Source organism: Pseudophryne corroboree, chromosome 12, assembly GCF_028390025.1.
Source record: "Pseudophryne corroboree isolate aPseCor3 chromosome 12, aPseCor3.hap2, whole genome shotgun sequence".
In the NCBI taxonomy this organism is placed as follows: Eukaryota; Metazoa; Chordata; class Amphibia; order Anura; family Myobatrachidae; genus Pseudophryne; species Pseudophryne corroboree.
Window position 1 is genome coordinate 102,395,838 of NC_086455.1, and position 20,672 is coordinate 102,416,509.

The 20,672-nt window shown below is 45.3% G+C and overlaps 1 protein-coding gene across 1 annotated transcript in view; it reads left to right on the forward strand.

Annotated features, from left to right (window-relative positions):
* The window catches only part of LOC134980839 (oocyte zinc finger protein XlCOF6.1-like), a 131,927-nt gene that overhangs the window by 52,039 nt on the left and 59,216 nt on the right, over positions 1–20,672 (forward strand). Inside the window, exon 2 of the mRNA XM_063947825.1 lies at positions 1,300–1,404. Within this exon, the coding sequence (XP_063803895.1) occupies positions 1,308–1,404 (97 nt within the window). The 5' untranslated portion in view covers positions 1,300–1,307. The remainder of the gene's footprint in view (positions 1–1,299; positions 1,405–20,672) is intronic.

A 20,672-nucleotide genomic window follows, 5' to 3' on the forward strand; every position in this document is an offset into this window, starting at 1 on the left:
ATGTTTTTCAAATTACAGACGTCTTTTCTTTATGAGACTGAGTTTACTGTACTTCTTCCCGAGCCTCCCCATTGCTTAGTAGTGCCATCCCCATCCACTGCTGTCACTGTATTGTAGTTTTCATTAGTGGAACAATCACCACCCATTGGTGAAACTGGGTATTGCATGCTGTGGATCCTCTTGTGCCTTATCATGCCTTAATTTGCCTACCTGCGATATTTGTATGGCGCAACTAAGACGCCTATATGGCGCATCGATGAGCGTGGCTACATCTGTATACAATATCAGTTTATTGTGGGGAGATAAAAGAGTGGGTGCAGTTATACAGGTAATCTGTGAGCTTCCACCAGAGAAAGGTAAACAGCTAGAAATGCATGGGTATGCGGTCAGCATACCGCTCGTCGTGATCCTGGCTGTCACAATGCCGACGCCGTGAACCCGACGAGGGCACCATACTGCCATCGGTATATCGGCGAGGTAGGGGATTCCCCCTCAATGGGCAGCGTTGGAAGCGCAGCGAGCACGCAAGGGGCATCGTTGCGCTCGCCCCCATGCTGGCACTCTACCACTCGGGATGACGATGTCGGTATACTGACATTCGGCATCCCGCGAGGCGTAAATAAATACCGGACCCATTGCATGTGCCATTCATCCAATGTTTATCTGGAAATAACTTTAGAACAAAGCATTACTTGGACATGAAAGTGCCCATATTGTATAATTCTGTAAGTGGTCCATTTAATTGGGGTATGGGTCATTAGGTCGATCACACTTAGGTCGACAGTCATTAGGTCGACCACTATTGGTCGACATGGTTACTTGGTCAACATGGTCATTAGATTGACATGAACAAGGTCGACGTGGAAAAAGGTCGACATGAGGTTTTTTAACTTTTTTTGGTGTAGTTTTTCTTCGTATAGTGACTGGGAACCCCAAATTAGTGCACAATGTCCCTTCACATGGCTCGCGAGCGTCGGCCAAGATGCCTCGTTGCGCTACCGCAGTGCTCGGCACAGGTTACTATTCCCAATCATAGTCCACGTGGATCGTAAAGTATGAAAAAGTAAAAAAAAAAAAAAATGGAAGAAAATGAATATTGCATGTCGACCTTTTTCCACATCGACCTAGTGACTGTCGACCTTATGCACGTCGACCAATAGTGGTCGACATAATGACTGTTGTCCTAAGTGTGGTCGACCTAATGACCGTATCCCGTTTAATTACACTGTTCCTTTTACCCTTTCACTCCGTATACTCAATGTAGCTGGAGTAATATTTATTTCTCATTACCTTACACAGGTTTAAACATGGATCCCGAGATTACACCAAAGAATGAAACTGAAGACAAACCAACCAGCGTTTTCCAGGACAATCTGCAGAACTTGGACTCTGATACCAACACAAGTGAGTGACCCTTTTCAGAGCAGTGATGAAGTGCCAGATCAGTAAGCCATTTAGCCACATGCTTTTGGTCTGGCTGAGCAGGCATTGCAATAGACAGACACAGAGACCCTCTAGGGTAGATTTGCTTAAGCTTCTAAAACAGACAAGTGGTGGTGGTGCCCATAGCAGCCAATCAGATTCTGTCTGTCATTTCTCTTGCATTAATTTCTCTTGCATTCTAGAAAATTACAGACCGAATCTCATTGGTTGCTATGGGCAACACTACAACTTGTCTGTGATATAAGAGGCACAAAGATAATATCAAATACTGTTTCACATACATTTTTGCTATGTGTCTGAGTGTAAATGTACAGTAGGTGATCTTTTGTACTTGGGGCCTTATTCAAGTTTATTAGCAAACCAAAAAAGTTAGCAATTGGGCAAAACCATGTTGCACTGCAGGTGGGGCAGATGTAACGTGCAGCGAGATTTAGATTTGGGTGGGGTGTGTTCAAACTGAAATCTAAATTGTAATGTAGAAATTGAACAGACAGTATTTACCATACACAGAAACAATATAACCCACCCTAATATAAATCTTTCTGCACATGTTACATCTGCCCCACCTGCAGTGCAACATGGTTTTGCCCAATTGCTAACTTTTTTGGTTCGCTTACAAACCTGAATAACCCCCCGTGGTCTCTAATTTTTTAATTTTGTAGCTGAAAATAGGTTGGCTGATAATCTAGCTAGTTGTTGGTGTCATTGAATATTGTCTGATTCTTAACATTTGTTCACTATTATTTACATAGCCCCTATATATAACGCAGCATTCTATAGAGCTTATGTAATCATTTGCATTATTCCTGGTTTTATTGGAGTTACAATCTATCCTAATATACAGATTCACATGCACTAGGGTTAATTTAATCAGTTTATTCATCAGCCAGTTTATTTACTAGTATGTCTGGAGTTTGTGGAGATTCAGGAATACACAGTTAAACATAGGGACCATACGAAGTCAACATAGATAGGGCTCTGGTCGGAATGGAGGCCATGCTATATAACAGCGAATGTGGGGGTGAGTATATTGCAGAATACAAGATGACTTGCACAAAGTAGCTTCATTTACATAGAGGGCTCACTGTTTTCCTGTGGTTCCTCCCAAACAGAGGGACCATAGAAAAATTAAATTTTCTTATACAACTATACAAATGGCTCATATTATATTATTATCTACGAGCATGAACTATACTTTTCTTGTGCATATATGTGATCCAGAATATTTACTATAACGTGCAATCTTGTGATGTTTTTTGTGTTCGACTCTATTAAATATTGTATTTTTGTATATTGTTTTAAATCTGTATTTTATTTTTTATTGGTGTGTCTTTAGGTTTTTTCACTAATTACCTTGAAACTATCTATTGTTATTACTTAATTCAAAGTATACATTTGAATACGCCAAAACTCTTGAATTTCTTCATATATGTGGAATCAGTTTTTCATTTTTAGATTCACAATTTTGTCTAATTAGCACCGTATTGTTTTTTTCTTGTATTTATTCTGTGACATACCAAAAGCAAGCAGGTATACAAGAGACAATTTATTCTGTGACATACCAAAAGCAAGCAGGTTTACAAGAGACAATAGTTTTTAATTGCATCACTTTTCAGGAGAAATTGAGCATTGATTCAACGAGCTGTAAGAGTACCAACTAATTTGTCCGGCTGTTTACCATATATGTCTGTTTGATCCTTGTTTGCAAAAATCATTCTCATAGTTTATCAAAAGATAAAAAAGAAAGTGAAGCTTAGTCCCATAATGCACACACACAAATATCTGCATATGTCAGAAAAACATTGGCATCATTTATGCCACTGAGCGAACAATATTGCTGCACATAAATGGGAACTGCTACTGCAAACACTGCTGCTTGTGGTAGGTTTTTGCACATACTTCAAGAACTTCTCCCAATCTTTGAACCCCTAGCTTCTCCTGACCTCTGCCCACCCCCACCTCAACTCCCTTCCTCACTTTCTGCCCTTTACTTTGCCACCTACTTCACAGCTAAAATTCACTCCATACGTCAGAACATCACATGCCAACAGACCCTCAACAACCTGCCCCCTTCTTTCCTTGACCACCTCTACCCATCCATCTCACCAACTCTGACTTCTTTTTCCCCTTCTTTTTCCCCTGTACCTAGGGATGAAGTAATAGATCTCATCCAGTCCTCCGATCCAACCCCCTCCTCACTAGACCCTATCCCCTACCACCTCCACCAGTACCTCTCTCCTTACGCCTGTTCCCATCTTGCACATCTCCTCAACCCTTCTATCTCCTTCCTTTCTCCTGCAGGGTCCACAGGGTATCCACAGGATACATTGGGATATGGTTGAGCGACAGCGGATCTTGCACCAATCGGTCAAAGCTTTCTGGCCTCCCAGCATGCAGCGGGCCCGTCCATATATCCCCACCTCTTGGCTCAGGCTAATCAGTTGCTTGTTTGGTGCGGCAGGAGCTGGACCATGGGCTAAGGGCTGCTGGTTTTTAGCAGCCATAAGCTTTTTTATTTTATTTTTGTAGTCTTACAATTTTTTCTGAGTGATCTTTCTAAACAGCGTCATATACGTACCTTAATAATAATAATAATAATTTTATTTATATAGCGCTCTTTCTCCAATAGGACTCAAGGCGCTTAACAGATACACAGCATAATATAGTACAGAAAAATAATGAAGTACATTTTTCATAAAATACAGAAGCATGAAGATACTAAAAGAGACACTATGGAAATGCTTGAGTAAACAGGAAAGTCTTGAGTCTACTTTTGAAGGATTCTATAGTTGGGGCCTCTCGCACTGTGCTGGGAAGTGAGTTCCATAGAGTCGGAGCCGCATGACTAAAAGCTCGACCCCCAGATGAATTACGGTAGATTCTAGGTACTGCTAAAAGTCCTTCATCTACAGATCGCAGTAATCGAGTGGGGCAGTATGGGATCAGAAGCTGTTTCAGGTACCTTAGAAAGAATCGCTCCAGCAACTCCTCGCCGGGTCGCGACAACACTTAACCACGAGTACAGTGCTGTTTCTGCAGGCATCTGTGTCGGATAAAACTAGTAGGTCCAGCAGAAGTTACCAGGCTGTGACCGGAGCATGGGGGGATGGTAAGGCATCGGTACCGCTTAGATGGGGCACAGTGACACAGCCGCGAAGTTTGGGGGGAGACTACCAAACAGTTGCTGACGTGGCTTCCACTGTGTGCACCAGTACTAGGCCTTAGGGATCATAGGCTCCAGGGGTAGCATGAGGCTGCGATCCCTAGGGTTGATGTCAGCAGTGGGGAGTCAGACGCTCCCCTGGTCGCCCCTCCCCCCGGTTCATGACCAGTTTCCTCCCGAGTCTCCCGCCGTGAATTAAATTCCCGCTTCTGACCAAGACGCTGTGTACTTACGGACCCAGACACAGCATAGGTGGCTGTGTGACTGGTGCGTCAGTGTTCATTTGGGCGTCTGTGTTCACTATAGGTTCACAGAGCGGCGGTGTACACTTATAGTGTCTGGATCCACTCGACGTTCGCAAACGTATTGATCGATCCTGGAAGCGGGGTAAGTCTCCCTGTATCCCACTCTCCTGAGTACGGGCTATACAGCACTAAGTCTCTATCTACCCCTGAGTATGAATAGTTGGATAAGTGCATAATGCATACAGTTGCAAGACAAAGTATGTGAACCCTTTGGAATTTCCTGGATTTGTGCATAAATTGGTCATAAAATATGTTCTGATCTTCATCTAAGTCACAATAATAGACAAACACAGTCTGCTGAAACTAATACCACACAAACAATTATATGTTCTCATGTTTTTATTGAACATACCATGTAAACATTCACAGTGCAGGGTGGACAAAGTATGTGAACCCCTAGGCTAATGACTTCTCCAAGAGCTAATTTGAGTCAGGAGTCAGCCAACCTGGGGGTTTATTTACTAATATTCGTGTTTTGTCCGTTTTGAAGGGTGTTTGAACTCGAATGGTATCGGGTGCATTTTACTGCAACTTTTTGAATCCTGATACGATCATTCACTAAGCTGCCGAGTTTTGCACAATCGTTTTTTCCGATGTCGATGTGATTCGTAATATCAGGCAGTGTTTTACGGGAGTGATGAGTAAAACACTGCCTGGAAAAACACAAGGAATCCCGGCCGGATCTGTGAGATCCGTGCAGGGCTTCATTGTGTACCTTAAAAAGTTCATTAAAGTCTCCAAAATTCTGAAAAAAATTGCGTGGGGTCCCCCCTCCTAAGCATAACCAGCCTCGGGCTCTTTAAACATAGAAACATAGAAACATAGAATTTGTCGGCAGATAAGAACCACTTGGCCCATCTAGTCTGCCCCTTTTTCTTTTTTTTTATCTCTAACCTTAATTGATCCTTATTTCTTTGAGCCGTCCTGGTTGAAAAAATATGGGGGGGGAAATGACAGGGGTCCCCCCATATTTAATCAACCAGCACCGGGCTCTGCGCCTGGTCCTGGTTCCAAAAATACGGGGGACAAAAAGCATAGGGGTCCCCCGTATTTCTGAAACCAGCACCGGGCTCCACTGGCTGGGGAGATAATGCCACAGCCGGGGGACACTTTGATATCGGTCCCTGTGGCCGTGCCATTAAAACCCCAACTAGTCACCCCTGGCCGGGGTACCCTGGAGGAGTGGGGACCCCTTCAATCAAGGGGTCCCCCCCCTCCAGCCACCCAAGGGCCAGGGGTGAAGCCCGAGGCTGTCCCCCCCCATCCAAGGGCGGCGGATGGGGGGCTGATAGCCAAGTGTGAAATTGTGAATATTGTTTTTAGTAGCAGTACTACAAGTCCCAGCAAGCCTCCCCCGCAAGCTGGTACTTGGAGAACCACAAGTACCAGCATGCGGTGGAAAACCGGGCCCGCTGGTACCTGTAGTACTACTACTAAAAAAATACCCCAATAAAAACAGGACACACACACCTTGACAGTACAACTTTATTACATACATGCACACCAACATACACACATACTTACCTATGTTCCCACGAGGCTCGGTCCTCTTCTCCATGTAGAATCCTAGGGGTACCTGTGAAAAAAATTATACTCACATAATCCAGTGAAGAATCCGACCTTTGAATAATCCACGTACTTGCCAAAAAAAAAAAACGCAAACCCGACCATGCACTGAAAGGGGTCCCATGTTTACACATGGGACCCCTTTCCCTGACTGCCAGGACCCCCCCTGACTCCTGTCAAAGAGGGTCCCTTCAGCCAATCAGGGAGCGCCACGTCGTGGCCCCCTCCTGATTGGCTGTGTGCTCCTGTAGTGTCTGTCAGGCAGCACACGGCAGTGATACAATGTAGCGCCTATGCGCTCCATTGTAGCCAGTGGTGGGAACTTTGCGATCAGCGGTGAGGTTACTTTCGGTCAACCACACACACTTCTGGCGGCACTTGCAGGGCGCAGGGGGGCGCCCTGGGCAGCATGATTACTGGAGTTTAGCAATAGATCTGGCAAAATTATATATGTCACAAGTGCCTAGGCACTAAATATAGCCCCCGCCAGTATAAAAATTTCTAATTTGAGCGGGACTACAGCGCGCCGGTGAGGGGGCGTGGCTTAGCCCTCACAGCTTACCAGCGCCATTTTCTCTTCACATGGAGCTGCAGAGACGCTGGCCCGGACCTCCATTCTCCTGCACAAGTAACAGGGAGCAAAACGGCGGGGGGGGGGGGGGGGACAGTAATTTGGTGCTATTAACCCATTAATAATAACAGCGCAGACATCTGAGGCAGTGTGTATTTGCTCTTGTCAAAGTCGAAAAATATTGTAATGCATGCCTAACGTACTAACCCCAGGCACATGCCCGCTGCGCGTGCACTCAGTCTGCCGTGCGTGCGCATATCCGCAATTTGCGTAACGGAGCTTTTCACGGCCATGCGCCTTAGCGCGTGGTATGCGCATTTATGGTAGAGTTTGTGAACGCATAGAGGGTTATTAGAACATTACATATTTAACCCAAATAGTGTACATTGTAGATATAGCTCCCCTAGACCATGTCAGCGAGTATTAATAGTTTAAACAGTTCCTGGACAGAGAGATTCGCCTTTGCATGATAGGAAGGGTCAGATAAAGGTTGGAAGGTGATGTCTAGTATCCAGCTGTAGGCCAAGCAATAATAGCACAAATTTGTTCAGTTTCCATTATTTAGTTTAAAAACCTTTTTTACTGTAGTACCTCTGGAGAAAGCTATCAGGTAACAGGAAAAGATACTTTTCTGATCAGAAAACTATAGAATGTTAGTGTGGGCTGAATAAGGTGAATGTATTGAATCCCTCTTGGTGATCTTGGTGAATCTTAGTGAAGCTTGGTGAAGCACGGTCTAGGTGAATACGTGCAACGGAGTGTGATAAAGTTTTCATGGTATTACGCTCCGGCTGTTTTGGAGCACAGTGTGGAGACTCCAGTGATCCTACCACTTATAGATAGCAAGTGTCTATAAGCGGTACGATTGGACCGCACGGTTGTATGGGCAACACGGCGCAACGTGATACGAAGTTTTGCATATTTGTGCGTAAATCTCGTCATCATAAGCGTTATGTGAAGCACATGCAAGTGTGATTTGTGTAAAGTAAAGGTTTAGGGAGTTTTCGCTGGTCTCTCAGGAAAATCTCCAGAGGCAGATATTCACTGGGTACCTAAAGGCCCAGGGGATATAGGTCGAAGTAGGGCCTGCAACGGCTACGCGTGTCTGCTAAATAAGGCGGATCCGTGATACTCGGAGCAGAAGAAGTTAGTGGAAGAGCTTTGAGGACTTCCACCGGTAGACTACTGTGTTTGGTGCATTTTAGGAAATTTTCCCGTGTTAAAAAGGTCCACAATGGAAGCCAAGTGCACAACACAGGGACGTTCCTCAGTCAGGGTTCAGACTGCAGATTTCAAACCCAGGGGGTCAGCTCGGTTAGTAATGTGGGGGAAGTATGGTCCCCACACTGAGACCTTTTGTGATGAATGGACACGAATGACTGTGGGGGATAAAGCACCATTTCCTGGGATAGGTAGTTTTGACTCAGAGGTATTGCATAATCTAAGGCTTAGGATATGTCTGTTAAAATCCCGAAAAGAAAGGATCAGACACTCAAACTGTTTACATTTATGGCAACGAGAGAGTGATATGCAGAGGGAACTAGCTTACACAGCCGGTACCAACCCTAGCAGGAAACTGATAGCAACTGCACCACCACCACCGTATATTACAGGGAAGAAAGTGGCTACAGACAATGGCATACTGATATATGATAAGAGTAAAGTTGATAAATGTATTAATGACGATAGGAGTAAAACTGATAAATGTATTAATGCTAATCCGTGCAAGTTGTATCCCATCTTAAACTTCCCTCAGGACTGCGAGCAAAAAGATGAGCCCAGCACAATATCGGCACTTTCTCTAGCAGCCACCATACGAGACACCCAGGTGGGCACGGCCCAACCGGTAAGAGCAGTAGTAAAGCCCCCTAGCGGAGGGACAGGTGAGGTTGTGTCCACAGGTAAGTACGGTACAGTACATTATGCAGAGACAACTGCACCTCACATTGTAGAAGTAACCCAGAATGATGTAATTGAACTAAATCCTGTCAGGGTGATCGCGGTCCCCAATGGGAAGACTGACGCTCAGGGAATCACTCCCGTCAGGAACATTGCTATGCATTGTCCTTGGTCCCGGACAGAATTGAGGACAATTATGTCTGAATTTCCCGATCCCAGAAAAGATCTAGTCGCATGCCAGAGGTTTATTAAAGAATTAGGTAATGCCACCGAACCCACAAACAAAGATTGGCGAACAGTGCTGCGAGTATGTCTACCTTACAATATTGACCGTGCAAAATGTATTACTGATTTGTAAATTAGACGCAGAAGTACCTCTCACTAAGGAGTACACTCAGGAGAATGTACGACAAATCAATCTGCAATTAGGAGTATATTTCCCTACTGTTGTCGAATGGAACAAAATCTTTTCCATAAGACAAAAGGAAGGTGAAACGGCATCTGAATATTTCCACCGAGCACTGCAGGAAATGTCTAGATACACTGGGATCGAGGACATTAAGGAAAATATACATCACAGGGAGGTAGCTGTGTCAGTATTAATGGACGGGTTAAAAGACACACTAAGAACCAGGGTACAAACCTCTCTACCTAACTGGAGAGGTATCTCGTGGCTGCATTAAGAGAGTCCGCTATCGAGCACGACCGTAATATCCAGAGAACCAGAGAGGCACAGGGAGAGCGGTTGATGGTGATGAGCATCCAAGCACTGGAAGCATCAACTCGACCAAAACCCCAGGCCCCTGGCACGTGTAGGAAGCCAAGAGTTTGTTATCTGTGTAAAAGGGAAGGGCATTATGCCAGCAACTGTAACAGCCCACATAAATTCAGACCCCCTAGACAAGAACACGAGCAAAGTTATGATACACGTAATTGGGATCAGGGATCACATAGGAAAAATTTTGGGCCGCATCTGTAGTCTGCAGCCAGTGAAGTTGATTGCTAGTAAACCTGAGGTCACAGTTGATGTAGTTGGTAGATCATTCCTTGTAGACGCAGGGGCGGCCAGGTAAACTCTGTGATTTATCTTTAAAGTTTCCTCTTCATCTCTGACGTTCACCGACAGATTTACAGCTCAAACGTCACATATCTACTCGGTCTTTTCAGAGGTCTGCCCAACCCCAGTATATCTCACCAGCATCATTGTGCCTGGCCATGCACAGAGGGTGGAGTGTGGAAATACTGGTGAAGAGAGACTGTGCATAGATACCGATAGACATGTTGGTGTGACAGCCTGATGGTGAACGCAAATCTGACAAATTTTCTTTTTATTCTCTCTCTCTCTCTCTTTTTTCATTTTCCACGGATGGTTTATTTCACACAACAGTTAAACACATTGTAATGCAGGATATATGTTCCATACAGAAAGGTCGCTGACTCAGAAAGAATATTGTATCACTGGAGCGTCTGTTCCGGGAAGATTGAGAGGCAGCACTGTTGAGATGGTATCTGAGCACAGAGAACTACAAGACCAGAGGCGGTTGTCGCACAAAATTTATTTTTCCTTTTTTATTATTTTCTCCATCTCCCATTACCCTCCTTTCCCCCCTTCCTTGCTCCTTTTTCTCTCCCCTTAGCAAGATGGACTTACCCCAAGAGATTGCTTTCCGGGTTTTCCTGTTGACCCTGTTGTTGACCAGAGCAGTCTGTTTCGGTGAGAGTACCAGAGAGGTCGAGAAAGGATCTGGAATGGGTTCTGATGGCAAGGACGGATTTGTAGAATTCCAAGAGCAACACATCCACCGAGCAAAGGCGAGTATCAGAAAACGATCTGGTAGTCAAGAAACTAGGAGGCACTGTGAAGGGTTATTGGCTGAGGAAAATTGTATTTGTAGAAACTGTGAAAACATAGTTGAGGACGGGTGCATCCAGAGATGTCAGTCCAGCCTTAATATCAACATGGACCGTCATCCATTGAGTGATTATCACTCATTAGTGGGTAAGGTTTTAAACCAAACAGAATGCTTGGTGTGCTCACAAGTACCTCAAGGTCAGAGCAAGTCAGGACTGGTACCGTATCCATTAACAATAGATGAGGTACTTGAATTAAGGGGTGGGAGACCGGTGGACAAGAAATTTAATATTTCTAGGCCCCCTAGTTTGAAGCTCCACCAATATCATGTGGATAGATCCTTAGTATGTTTCAACATTTCCAATTCCCGAAAGCCGGGAAATTGGGAAGTGACATGGAATAACCAAACCATGGCATTTTCACACAGAGCCGACAGAATACCCGTAGACACTGAACTTATACGCCAAATAGCCGACAGTGGAAGGTATTTTCGGTACAGGTATACCCTAGGAAGTAGGACCATGCGGGTTGGAGAAGTATCACCAGGGTACTGTGCGCATGTCATACAGCATGATACGTGTACTGAACAGATGAGAGAGTTAGGAATAGGATTTTTCACTTGGAAGGTTTGCAATATGGTAATGTCATATTCTGTCCCATATGTTCTCCCCGACGATGCATATTTCATATACGGGAGGAAGGCGTATAAGTGGCTTGCCCCAAACTCAGAGGGATTGTGTTACATTGGAAGAGTGTTGCCAGAAGTTATGACCATAACCCATAATAAGATGAAAGACGTTCACCGCAATGCTCAAGCTCCTTACACTCACACTCACTATGAACACATCGTTAAGAGACACCTTATAGATTAGACAGAGCACGCAGCCTCTGATTTGATCCACGAATCCACCGGGATTCAATTCCTACTCGCGTTAGATATCACCCGTACCGCCAGAGGAATTATAAATTATAGGTATATTCATGTGCTAGCGAACCTGATAGATAATATCACCGAGATGTATGATGACACCTTCAGGTATACAGGGAGGGAGTTGCAAGCTTACAAAACGAAACTGATCCAGCACAGGATGGTTCTCAATTATATCACAGCGGTGACAGGCGGGTATTGTGTCACCTTAGCAACTCAGTATGGTGTGAAGTGCTGCACGTACATTACAAACAGCACTGATGACCCAACCGAGGTCATAGATCAAAAGATGGACGATATCTTGCAATTGAAGTGGGAGTTCCGAAGGAGACACAACCTTACCCTTACTGCTGTGAGTAATGAACTGACCGGCTGGGTCTCATGGTTGAACCCACGCAATTGGTTCTCAGGTTTAGGAGAATGGGCTCAAAATGTTATCGTGAGTGTAGGAAAGTTTCTCCTTTGTATCCTGGGAGTTGTCATAATGATTGGTTTGATATTTAGATGTGTTCGAATTTTAACGCGGCACAAGCGCGGTACCAAAGTGATGAGTTTGAGGGGCGGGGGCATTGTTACAACAACTGATTTAATTTATGACCCATCAATTGAGACAATGTTGTGATAAGACGTGATTCCACGATCCGTTTCTTTCACCCGTTTCTCCTTTGTTTTCCCTCAGCAAAAATACATCCATCCGTAAAAGACTTTGATGGACACGTAAAAGACTTTGATGGACACGTAAAAGACTTTGATGAACACTCAAAAGACTTTGATGGACACTCTAAAGACTTTGATGGATACTCTAAAGACTTTGATTAACACTCACGGCAAAGATACACCCATCCGGACAAGACTTCAACCAACACCCAAGAACGATTGCACGAATGTTATGTGATTGTATTTGTGATACGTGTCTTATCTTCATCTCTACAACCTTCAGGTAGTGACACACATAGTCGACAGGTGATATATATACATATATTAGCATTCACACGTGTTTCCCCCTCCATGTATCATCAACTAAATGTGCACCCCATTTGTTGGAACAAGAAGCCGAAGAGAGCTCGGTAGTGTTTGTTGGCCCACTTACAGACCCTTAATACGGGATGAGAAAGATTTAATGTATACTTCGCAATACCTCGAAGCTTATCTAGAACATGTACGGCACGATGATACATGCCCCTCAGATATGAATTTCATACATACATGCTTTTACTATCCCACTAGGTCATACATTTCCCGCCTACTCCTCTCATCTTACTATCCAATTATTTTATAGATATTGTATTGTATATTTTTCTGTTGAATGTTTAGATAGTGGCAGTTATTGTTGACTGCCAAAGGGTGGACTGTCAAAGTCGAAAAATATTGTAATGCATGCCTAACGTACTAACCCCAGGCACATGCCCGCTGCGCGTGCACTCAGTCTGCCGTGCGTGCGCATAACCGCAATTTGCATAACGGAGCTTTTCACGGCCATGCGCCTTAGCGCGTGGTATGCGCATTTACGGTAGAGTTTGTGAACGCATAGAGGGTTATTAGAACATTACATATTTAACCCAAATAGTGTACATTGTAGATATAGCTCCCCTAGACCATGTCAGCGAGTATTAATAGTGTAAACAGTTCCTGGACAGAGAGATTCGCCTTTGCATGATAGGAAGGGTCAGATAAAGATTGGAAGGTGATGTCTAGTATCCAGCTGTAGGGTATTTTGAGGGTAACATTCCGGTGTTGGTTAGAGAAAGATCGCTTGTTCCTGCGTATAGTTATGTACAAAAGTAGAATATGAACATTAACTGTATTTACTGTTTATTATGTATGCGGCGGGAATCCAGAGGATACCACCCACAAGAGCAGTTGGGGAAAGACATCGCCCACCCTTTCAAATCCACCTATGACCTCTTCTGTAATGTAAAGACACATCCCTGTGCCCAATGAACAATGAGATTACAGTGACCATTGTATTGTGTATGCATGTTGTGTATAAAAAGCCCATTGTTGCCTGGCCGGTCAGAAGACTCTGAACGCTATCTGTTTGACCAGCGGAGGACCGAGCCGGGTTGCGCTTGCGAACATTCTCACGTATGTACATTCTCTGTAGCCATTATTCTGTTTAGATTTATATTGTTAGCCTGTAGTGTATGATTTGTATTGTTTTACCTTTTGGAATTAATCCACTGTGGCCTTAGAACCCTGTGGTTGCAACTACAAATCGGTGTGGTGTCTTCACTTTCCTGGAAGGGCTTCAAAGTAGATTAATCTGTATAAGGTGTATAAGCACTGATAAGGTGTACGCACTGCGAGTACTTTGTACCGCCAGCGCTACTTAAGGTTTAAAGGTATTACATCATTACAGTACTTCGCTGTTAAGGGTTTAAAGTGTAAGCATATCATTGCATCGTATCACGAACAAGGTTTAGAGGTTATTAAGTGTGTGTGCGCTCGCTGTGTGTTCTCTGTACACTCAGCGCGGCGTGTGTACGCCAAGTACGTACCACGTGCAGGACTCTGTACGCAAATAGCGTAGAAAGTGCGTAGCACGTGTATTCAGTCTAGCGGCCATAGCGGCTCAACGGTAAAAGTGTATTTAGAGGTATAGCTTTGCGGTCTAAGATAATATCGACATTATCACTCTCAATACTGGGATAGGCGCTGGGGTGTGAGCTGGTAAACTCCCTCTGTGTTCCTCTAACGGGCTTTCCTGTGGGTCTGTCCCCTATAGCCAGTGTGTTTGTGCGTGTCGGTACGTGTGTGTCGACATGTCTGAGGCTGAGTGCTTCTCCTCGGAGGAAGTTGCAGTGGGGGCAGATAAGGCGCTGGGAGTGACTGTCGGCACCGCCGACTGCTGATTGGGTGGATATGTTGAGTACATTGAATGCAAATGTGGCGTTATTGACTAAAAGGCTGGATAAATCTGATTCTCAGACACAAACGTGGAGAAAATCCATGGAGGACGCCTTGTCTCAGGTACAGGCCCCCTCAGGGTCACAAAAGCGTTAATTTACCCAGATGGTGGATACTGATACCGACACGGACTCGGATTCCAGTGTCGACTATAGTGTGGCCAGTTTAAATCCAAAACTGGTTGAGAGTATTCAGTACATGATTGTGGCAATCAAAGACGTTTTGCATATTTCAGAAGTACCTACTGTTCCTGATACTAGGGTTTGTTTGTATAAGGAAAAAAACCTGAGGTGATGTTTCCCCCCTCTCATGAGCTGAACACTCTTTGTGAAAAAGCTTGGGAATCTCCTGACAAAAGGTGGCAGATTCCCAAGAGAATTCTAATGGCATAGCCTTTCTCCTCTGATGACAGGGAAAAGTGGGAGTCATCTCCCAATGTGGACAAGGCTCTATCACTACTGTCCAAGAAGGTGGCGCTTCCGTCTCCTGACACTGCTGCCCTAAAGGACCCTGCGGATCGTAAGCAGGAGACGACCTTAAAATCCATTTATGTCACTACGGGTGTGTTGCTCAGACCTGCCGTGGCGTCGGCATGGGTGAGTAGTGTTATTGGCAACGGGGCAGAAAATTTCGCATCTGACATGGATACCCTGGATAGGGATAGCATTCTTTTGACTCTCGGTTATATCAGGGACGCTGCAGCTTACCTAAAGGATGCAGCAAGGGATATTGGCCTTTTGGGATCAAGGGCCAATGCCATGGCAGTATCGGCCAGAAGAGCGCTGTGGATTCATCAATGGAACGCTGATGCCGACTCTAAGAAAGCTATGGAAGCTCTCCCTTATAAAGGTAGGGTCTTGTTTGGTGACGGCCTCGCTGATCTGGTGTCTACTGCTACAGCGGGTAAGTCATCATTTCTTCCTTATGTTCCTGCACAACAGAAAAAGACGCCGCATTATCAGATGCAGTCCTTTCGGCCTAATAAATACAAAAAAAGGAAGAGGGTCGTCCTTCCTTGCCTCAAAGGGTAGAGGACGGGGAAGAAGGTCTCCTGCTGTGCCAAGCTCCCAGGAGCAGAAGTCCTCCACGGCTTCTGCCAAGTCCACCGCATGATGCTGAGGCTCCTCTACAGGAGTCCGTACCGGTGGAGGCGCGTCTCCGGCTCTTCAGTCAGGTCTGGTTTCACTCGGGCCTGGATCCTTGGGTGTTAGACATAGTGTCCCAAGGGTACAAACTGGAGTTTCAGGAAGGTGGCCCCCCACCGATTTTTCAAATCGGCCTTGCCAGTTTCTATCCCAGAAAGGGAAGTAGTGCGTGCTGCGATACAAAAGCTGTGTCAACAGCGTGTCATTGTCACGGTGCCCCCGTCTCAACGGGGAGAAGGGTTTTATTCAAGCCTTTTTGTCGTACCAAAGCCGGATGGCCCGGTCAGACCGATCCTGAACCTAAAATCCCTCAATCTGTATTTGAAAACTTTCAAGTTCAAGATGGAATCTCTTCGAGCAGTGATCTCCAGTCTGGAAGGGGGGGGGGATTTTATGGCATCAGTCGACATAAAAGATGCCTACTTACATGTCCCAATATATCCTCCACATCAAGCTTTCCTGAGGTTTGCGATTCAGGATTGTCATTACCAATTTCAGACGTTGCCGTTTGGTCTTTCCACGGCCCCGAGGATCTTCACCAAAGTAATGGCGGAAATGATGGTGCTCCTACGAAAGCAGGGCATCACAATTATCCCGTACTTCGACGATCTCCTGATAAAGGCGAGATCAATGGAGCAGTTGCTAAAAAGCGTGGCACTTTCCCTGACAGTTCTGCAACAACATGGTTGGATTCTAAATTTGAGAAGACGTCACAGTTCGTTCCGATAACTCGGCTGTCTTTCTTGGGCATGATCCTGGACACGGAACTGCAGAGAGTGTTTCTCCCAGCGGAATAAGCTCTGGAAATCCAGAACATGGTCAAGGAGATTCTGAAACCGGCAAGAGTGTCGATCCATCAATGCACTCGGGTGCTGGGGAAGATGGTTGCAGTTTACGAAGCCATTCCGTTTTGCAGGTTTCATGCCCGGGTATTTCAGTGGGACCTGTTGGACAAGTGGTCCGGGTCTCACCTGCACATGCACCGGAAAATAAGTCTATCTTCCAGGACCAGAATATCTCTCTTGTGGTGGCTTCAAAGTTCTCACCTCCTAGAGGGACGCAGGTTCGGGATCCAGGATTGGGTCCTGGTGACCACGGATGCAAGTCTCCGAGGCTGGGGAGCAGTCACTCAGGGACAAAATTTCCAGGGAAAATGGTCAAGCCAGGAAGCTTGTCTGGACATAAACGTTCTGGAGCTAAGAGCTATCTACAACGGCCTTCTGCAAGCGGAACATTTTCTTCAAGGTCTACCTGTCCTTATTCAGTCGGACAACGTAACAGCGGAGGCGTACATAAACCGCCAGGGCGGAACAAAGAGCAGAGCGGCAATGGCGGAGGCCACAAAGGTTCTCCGCTGGCAGAAAAACATGTAAGCACTCTGTCAGCGGTCTTCCTCCTGGGCGTGGATAACTGGGAAACAGATTTCCTCAGCAGACACGATCTCCATCCAGGAGAGTGGGGTCTTCATCATGAGGTGTTTGCAGAAGTGACAAGTCGTTGGGGAATTCCTCAAATAGACATGATGGCGTCTCGCCTCAACAAGAAGCTTCAGAGATATTGTTCCAGGTCAAGGGACCCTCAAGCCAGTGCAGTGGACGCCCTGGTGACTCCGTGGGTGTTTCAATCGGTATATGTGTTCCCTCCACTTCCACTCATTCCAAAAGTGATAAGGATCATAAGAAGAACAAGGGTTCAGGCGGTACTCATTGTTCCAGATTGGCCACGGAGGGCCTGGTATCTGGATCTTCAGGAATTGCTCATAGAAGATCCCTGGCCTCTTCCTCTCAGAGAAGATCTGTTACTGCAGGGTCCGTGCGTCTTCCAGGACTTACCGCGGTTGCGTTTGGCGGCGTGGAGGTTGAACGCCAAATCCTAGCTCGAAAGGGTATTCCCGGGGAAGTCATCCCCACTCTCCTTAAAGCTAGAAAGGAGGTCACAGCGAAGCATTATCACCGTATTTGGAGAAAGTATGTGTCTTGGTGTGAAGCCAAGAAGGCTCCTACGGAGGAGTTTCAGCTGGGTCGTTTCCTCCATTTTTGCAGGCAGGTGTGGATGCGGGCCTGAAATTAGGTTCCATTAAAGTGCAGATCTCGGCATTATCTATTTTCTTTCAAAAAGAATTGGCTGCCCTTCCAGAGGTTCAGACTTTCATGAAGGGAGTACTGCACATACATCCTCCGTTTGTGCCACCCGTGGCACCATGGGATCTTGACGTGGTGTTGCAATTTCTTATGTCTCACTGGTTTGAACCTTTGCGGAAGGTTGAGTTAAAATTTCTCACTTGGAAGGTGGTCATGCTTTTGGCCTTGGCGTCCGCAAGACGGGTGTCGGAATTGGCGGCTTTGTCTCACAAGAGTCCCTATTTGATTTTCCATGTGGATAGAGAGGAATTGAGAACTCGTCAACAATTTCTGCCAAAGGTGGTTTCTTCATTTCACATAAACCAACCTATTGTGGTACCTGTGGCTACGGATACCTTGGCTGTTTCAAAATCTCTCGATGTAGTCAGAGCTTTAAAAATTTATGTCGCCAGAACGGCTCAAATTAGGAAATCAGAGGCTCTGTTTGTCCTATATGCTCCCAACAAAATTGGGGCTCCTGCTTCCAAGCAGACTATTGCCCGCTGGATCTGTAATACGATTCGGCATGCTCATTCTACGGCTGGATTGCCGTTGCCGAAGTCAGCAAAAGCCCATTCTACTAGGAAGGTGGGCTCATCTTGGGCTGCTGCCCGAGGAGTCTTGGCGCTTCAACTTTGCCGAGTGGCTACGTGGTCGGGTTCAAACACTTTTGCTAAGTTCTACAAGTTTGATACCCTGGCTGATGAGGACCTCATGTTTGCTCAATCGGTGCTGCAGAGTCGTCCGCACTCTCCCGCCGGTCTGGAGCTTTGGTATAGACCCCATGGTCCTTTTTGGAGTCCCCAGCATCCTCTAGGACGTAAGTGGAAATAGGATTTTAATACCTACCGGTAAATCCTTTTCTCCTAGTCCGTAGAGGATGCTGGGCGCCCGTCCCTGTGCGGACTGTTTTTGCAGTAGTATTGATGGTTATTGCTTCTGTTACACGGAGGTTGTGTATCGGTTATGTTCAGCTTGTTGCTGTTTTTAGTTTATGCTGTTAACTGGTATTGCTTAAAAGCCATGTTGTACGGTGTGTTGTGGTGTGGGCTGGTGTATTTCTCACCCTTGGTTAAGAAAAATCCTTTTCCTCGAAATGTCCGTCTCCCTGGGCACAGTTCCTATAACTGAGGTCTGGGGGAGGGGCATAGAAGGAGGAGCCGGTTCACACCCATTCAAAGTCTTATAGTGCGCCCATGTCTCCTGCGGATCCCGTCTATACCCCACGGTCCTTTTAGAGTCCCCAGCATCCTCTACGGACTAGGAGAAAAGGATTTACCGGTAGGTATTAAAATCCTATTTTTTCTTGCAACTGTATGAGTTTAATAATATTACTGTGGTTTCTTTCGCTATACGTCTGAATACGGTTAAAACTTTTTTAAAAAGTAATGCAGTAATATGTTTCTCCTTCATACTTGAACTGTATCTGTGGTTGAATATGTGTTCATATTGCTTATTATACTAATTTATAACCTGTGACTGACTGCTAGTGTGATTGCTGACTTTGCTAAATAAATTCTGTCAGTTTTCTCTGTTTATTCCGATCCTCATTGCTGGTGCTAAGCAGGGTAGGGTCGGATTGTATGTCGCTTTAACACATTTTAAAGTGATTACGGTCACAAATTGTTTATTACACTGTGAAAGTGTCTGATTATTTATCATGTCTAAGAGCGGCAAAGGTGAGGAAAATACACTCGCAGCAGTACCGACACTCATATCATGTTTGTCATGTAAAGATGGGTTAACCTCTCAGGATCTGGTTCACAATGGGTTGTGTGCAACCTGATTTAGCTTTCACCAAGGTCTCTTAAAAAATTCAAGGCAGACCCAGGTGCAGGTTGATCCCCCATGGGCTATGTTTGCACAGACATTATCCGGTATAGCTAAGCTGATAATTCCAACTTCTGTACCAGCTATAGGTTACACTATTAACCCTCATGTGCAGCATTCCACCTGTGGTTTATCATTTCCAGCAGGGGAAGCCGTAGCCTCTCAATAGAAACAGGCTGAAAAGCCAGTGGCAAGTAAATCACTTAGACACAAAACAACATCTTCAGTCTACACATGTTTCAGATGAGGATTCATCAGAGGACGAAGACTCATTACACTCTGGTTCTGCATATGAGGATGAAGAAGAATGTCTTGGCTCAGTGGACATATCTGTGTTGATTACTGCAATGAAATCCATTTTATCCTTAGAAGATCAGCAGAGCCTGTGTTAAAATCCAAGGCACCTGTATTTAAACGTCCCAAAACAGTTAAGTCTGAGTTTCCTGGATCAGAACGGCTGACGGAAATTATGGAAGAGGCTTGGGCAATGCCCAGTAAGAAATTTAGAATTCCTAGGAAATAAAATTCCAATTATCCTTTTCCGACTGGGGACTGTTTAAAGAGGGAGGTAGCCCCTAAAGTAGATATGCATGTGATTCGCTTAGTGCAAGAATCTACATTACCTTTGCCTTCAACATCATTAAATGATGTCACGGATAGGAGAGTAGATGATTTGCTAAAAAACATTTTTCCCGTGTCTGGGGCAATCATTAGACCAGCCATGGCCTCAGCCTGGATGGCTAAAGCAGTGACTGCCAGGGCAGATGCATTGGAAGGGGAAATTTCAATGACATCTAGAGAGCAAAAATTCCATGTGGCACATATCAAACAGGCTGCAATATTCTTGGAAGAAGAAGCCTTAGATATGGGTACTATTGCCTCTCAGGCATCAGCCTCAACAGTAGCCACTCGCCGAGCAGTTTGGCTACGCACCTGTAAAGCT